The 5,109-nt window shown below is 53.6% G+C and overlaps 1 protein-coding gene across 2 annotated transcripts in view; it reads right to left on the bottom strand.

Moving 5' to 3' along the window:
• CPA5 (carboxypeptidase A5) overlaps nucleotides 1-5,109 on the bottom strand; it is a 20,452-nt gene that overhangs the window by 2,042 nt on the left and 13,301 nt on the right. For both annotated transcript variants that reach the window (XM_006771369.2, XM_015568872.1), the window contains exons 6-8: nucleotides 3,898-3,999; nucleotides 3,446-3,556; nucleotides 2,995-3,085 (exon numbers count right to left, since the gene is read on the bottom strand). In XM_006771369.2, the coding sequence (XP_006771432.1) occupies nucleotides 2,995-3,085; nucleotides 3,446-3,556; nucleotides 3,898-3,999 (304 nt within the window). The remainder of the gene's footprint in view (nucleotides 1-2,994; nucleotides 3,086-3,445; nucleotides 3,557-3,897; nucleotides 4,000-5,109) is intronic.

A 5,109-nucleotide genomic window follows, 5' to 3' on the forward strand; every position in this document is an offset into this window, starting at 1 on the left:
GACTTTGTGTGCATGAAAAACAAACTTGTTGTGTTGAGCCACTGGGATTTGGAGGGGTATTTGTTACTGCTGCACACCCTAATCTAATACCTCACTGCGACTCAGCAATTCCTTAAGGAGCTCCGTGGGTTTGTCTTTTGGGTAAGTCCTGACTGTGGTTCCATTAAAGAGGTGGGCCCGCCTTGGCCATCACCTCCAGAGGAAAATCTAGGTCTCCAACCCCAGCTTCCCCTACAAGCAATGACCCCTTTGAGCTGACCCTTCATTGCCATCCTTCCATTGCCATGGGGAAGGCTTGGGTCAGTTGAAAGCTCAAACTCAGTGTCTGCTCAAGCTGTGCCACAGCGACAGCCCCAGGAGCCACATGGACTGGGGGCCAGGAAAAGAGAGAATAGATCTCCATAGTTACCCGAGGCTAATCTGGGAACCACAGATACAAGTCTTTGAAATTTCTTCTTGGGGTCCTAAATTCAGGGAGAGGGCACAGAGGAGCTGTGCCTCTATTTTGCTCACAAATTTAATTTGTCCCCATCTCCTCCTAGACTCTTTGCCCCCCACCTCTTGCCCTCCTATTTTGTGTTCCTCCCTCCCAAAGGGCTATGTTGTGGAGGGCTGGGCTGGGCGGGTCAAGATTTGTGAGTTAGAAACACATTTGGAAAGAACCATCCCAGTTTCTCCTCTCGTTCGTCCCCCCTGAAATGACTACACACAAGCCTGGTCGAGAGGCCAAGGGTCGCTCCAATATCTGGAGGCTCCTGCGGGTGCCAGAGCACCTCTTTTGCCCCCCGGGGCAGAGGGCTGGCTGGAGAGCTGGGGGCTGGCCCATGGACCAGTTCAGATGCTGCTCTGAGGCTGCAGCAAAGCGCTCCTACCCAAGAGTGCAGGTGAGGGCGATGTGTGTGGGAGGGATGATCTACAGATTACTCATTATGCGGCAGTTAAATTAAGGTAATAATAAAGCCATAAACAAAATCTTCCTGCCTGAGTCACCAACCCAGACACACTGTTATTCCTGGCCAGAGGCAATTCTGTCACCGGAAGCGCATCCCCTCTTGGTCTTCAGGTCCTCACCTGGGGTGGGGACCCGAGCTGGAAGGGATGTGCTTGCAGCGAGCCAGGGTGTGAGGAGCAGCCCCAGGCTGGAGTCCGCCAACTAACAGGGGCCCCGATTGTTGTGTCTCCCAGGAGCTTCTGCACCTGCTACACGTGATGAATGACAAATAGCAACAGATGAGCAGAGCGGGGGAGGCTGAGAGCTTTGTCTGCATTTGCAGCCCACGCATGGAAAGCCGTTCCCCTGCCAACGACCAGGTGGCTTTGCCCAAATATGGAGGAACACTTCAGGCCATTAGTTCTGGTTTGAGCTGAGCAGAATAAACTAATCTTCCCCTGACCAAATGGGAATTAGCTGCCTGCCTCTCTCTGCCGCTCACAAAGCCCTCTGCGCCTGCCTGTTTCACAAGTACCTGCTAATGGATTCATTAGCTATTTATTTTTCCTTCTCTAAAAATGTAATTTGTAGCAAGGGGAAATCTCTGGAAAGACATGGTAAATTATTAAAAGCAGCAATCTTTGAGTAGTGGGATTATGGGAGCTTTTTGTCCCCTCGGGGCATTTATATATATATATTCCTGTGGTGAAACAACAAACATTATTTTTTTTAAGAAGTAATTTGTCTTTCTAGCCAGTCTGTCTCAGGGTCTGTGGGTACACACTTCAGCCGGTTCCAAGGGACAGCATGGATGACTGCTTGGGGCAGGTGTCCGGCCATTTGGAGGTGGAAATGCCCAATTTTACACAGTTGTGTTCCCTTACACAGGCGGTTACACACACAGCCTCAGATGTCAGGAAACCCCCACAGTGTGGACTGGGGGGCTTCTCCCTGGATGCTTCAGAGCTGCCCTTTTCAATGAGAGCCAACTCAAAGAAGCCAGGTTTTCAAAGTGGCCGGCATCTGGACCTAGAATGTTCTATCTCTTTGCTTTACCCACCCAACTGTGGATCTGTGCTTTTTAAAAAAATATATATTTTATTGATTTTTTTTCACAGAGAGGAAGTGAAGGGGATAGAGAGTTAGAAACATCAATGAGAGTGACACATCAATCAGCTGCCTCTGGATCTGCTTTTTAACAGCAATGGCACTGTCTCCTGTGGAGCCAAACCCCAACCAACCCCCCAGCATGGTGCGGGTGCCACATCTGGGGGCCAAGGGCTGTGGCCAGGCAACCTCTCCCCTGGACACTGTCCTAGCTAGACCCAGCCTCCCACCCATTAAAGTGCTGGGTTCCCAGGTCCACATACTCGTCTCTGGGCTTTCTGGAGGCCTCAGTTTCCTCATCCGGTCCCCATGCACCTGGCATGGTAAGGGAAGAATACCAGGGAACCGGGAGGAAGCTGCCCACCCCTCCCTGGACTCATACAGTCCGGCAGATAAACCCTGCCAGCAGCTCAGGGTTACAAAGTCGTTGGGTCAAAAATAAAGAAATAAAAACAGGCTCAAGTAGTATTGATGATAAGGAATTGGCTTATTCTATATTTGAAGTACTGTTCCGGTCTCCCCAGAGGGCAAATTTCAGGGCGCAGCTCTCAGGAAATGAGTTCGGAGGCATTTTCTTGTGGCCTGCTCTCTTCAAGAAAGGCTCGAGGCATTTCAGGGGCATCATAAACTCTGAATTTTAAACAACCAGCAAGATTACCTGGTACCTCCTTAAGCCCATCTCTGCGTATTTTGGATTTGGCCTTTGCCATTATGCTGTTTCCATGTTTCTCATGAGGGCTTAGCACATGCATACATTTCCCACACATGTACAACCTGTCCCCGAATCTCACAGCCAGTCCTAGGCACGTGCTCACCTGTCCCTGGCCATAACTCACTTGCATGAGCTAACTACATTGCCTCCCAAGTCAAGGGTCACCATAATCTGACTGTGTGGGAGATGCGTCAAGGACCAAATCCTTCTCTGGCCCCGCCCGCAGGTCCGGCAGATAGCCTACCTCCAAAACCTGACCTCCAGTTCCTGTTCAGATCCACACCAATGCAGGCGATTCCGGGTTGGTTGGACTTGTTCTTCCGCCACAAGCGGTTCTGAGAAAGCCCAGGACGATGACCTCATTACTGAGCCCATTCCCTGGGTGGGAGCCCCTGGCATCCTGGCCTAGGAAGAAGGGTCTGGTGGGACAGGGAGGACAAAGCGAAGGAATCGCTGGGGCAGGAGCAGGGGGCATGGGGCCGGACCAAGGCTGCAGGTCAGACTCTTTGCGATTAAAGCCAGGGTGCAAGCGGGCGGCTTCAGCCCTGAGCGCTCCACCTTCCTCGGTGAGACTCTGCAAGGAACCCGAGGGGCAGGCAGGCCCCAAGGGAACCTCAGCTCAGCTTCCCAAAGCAGAAGTGACCTTTCCTCCACCCCCCAGAGCCCCTGACCCCCTCCCTCCCAGGTGCCCTCACCATGCTGTGAGTAAAAGCAAAGCCGTCAGGGTTGGAGACGATCTCCAGGAAGATGTCCATGGTGTTCAATAGGCTGGTCAGGATGTAATCTTTGCCGTAGTCACTGACAATCTGCAAGAAAAAGCAGAGTGGGACAGGGTGAGGGGCGGAAGGCCCTGCTGGGCTCCCCTCCGAGGTGGGGCAGGACATGTGCACAGCCAGTGCTGCAGGCAGCGAGGACATCGGGCCATGAGGCACATCCTTCCTACAGAAGCAAAGGCCTGGGTTTTAAGCGAATAAAAGGCAGAGACTAGATGGGAGCTCTGTGCTGCAGAAGACCAGCTGGCAGCTGCTCCAAAGGGCAGAGAGCACCCTGAGTTTTAAAAAACCAAGTATGATATTTCATCTGGAGGTGCCCTTAAATAGTCAAGCAGCCCCCGCCCCCTGCCCCAGCCCCCATCCTCCGTGCTGACCTGCTTGGCGGTCCAGATGCCGGTGGCATGGGTGATCCACTCCCGGGAGTGAATTCCAGTGTCGATCCAGATGGCCTGGCGCTCAGAACCTCCGGTGCTAAACTGGGGGAAAGCACCGGGACCCATACAAATTTGAACTGAGGCAGCTACACGGCTGTCCCTGGGCTGCCGGGAAGGGGGCCCCGGATGTATCCTCACTGTCTGAGGTGATCCTAGAAGCCCGAGATGGGGGGCTGTGCGTGCAGGTTCCTGTGCGTGAGCCCATGCAGTGCACACGTGCTGAATCCTGGCAGCACAGTACTGCTCCGGGAGAGCAGTGATCCGGCCAGAAGCACAGAATTGCCCCCGCCTGTAAGCATCGTAGACACTTCTGGTGCTTCTCCCACGTTAAAGGTACGAGACCTCCCGGGCATCTTACTAAAATGCAGAGTCTAATGCAGTATGTCTGGGGGGAGGGGTCTGAGGTGGGGCATGTTTAACAAGCTCCTGAGGGTGCTGGGGCGACGGGTGCGGGTGTGAGGACCACACTGAGTAGCAAGGTTTCTGACAACTAAAGAAAGAACACGGAAGGCCCTGGGGTGAGTCACCGCGGGGACAGACAAAGGCGGGTCTGAAGTTTGGAGAGATCACTTGGCCTCAGAAGCGCCCCCCGGGCACTGCAGAGAGCAGCAGCGCCTGTCTTCTCTGAGGCTGGATGTCAAATGCCCTGCACGGTCCATGCTTCTGAGGGCCCTTTGGGGCACGTGCTAAGAAATGCTTTCTGGCGGGTTCCACACTCGACTCTATCCTGCCTCCCTCCTGACCAAGGACACTGCACTGCTAAGTTTGCTCAAGCTCTGTTTCCAAGGGTCCTTGTGAAGGGCTGGGAGGTCCCCCCAGAGACTCAGGTCTACCTGTGGGGCTGCCTGAGCCAGACAATCTCAGTCATTTGTGAATGAGGCCTCATTGTACATACCTCTCTTCCCATTTAGCAGATGAAGTAACTGAGGAAACAGGAAGAAGGCTGACTCACCCACACTCATCCCCCAAACCTAGGGTGGGGCCTGCCACTCTGCCAGTCCACCTTCGTGGCAACCCTCCCACCTACTGCCTGACCCAGGACATGCCAGGCCCCCACACTGTCACCTGTCCATGCCTACAAGGGTGGGTCCCTGATTACCGCAAACCCAAAGTTTATGGGTCACTTCAAGACAAGACAGGAGTATACACATC

Source organism: Myotis davidii, unplaced genomic scaffold (genome assembly GCF_000327345.1).
Source record: "Myotis davidii unplaced genomic scaffold, ASM32734v1 scaffold705, whole genome shotgun sequence".
NCBI classification, from domain to species: Eukaryota; Metazoa; Chordata; class Mammalia; order Chiroptera; family Vespertilionidae; genus Myotis; species Myotis davidii.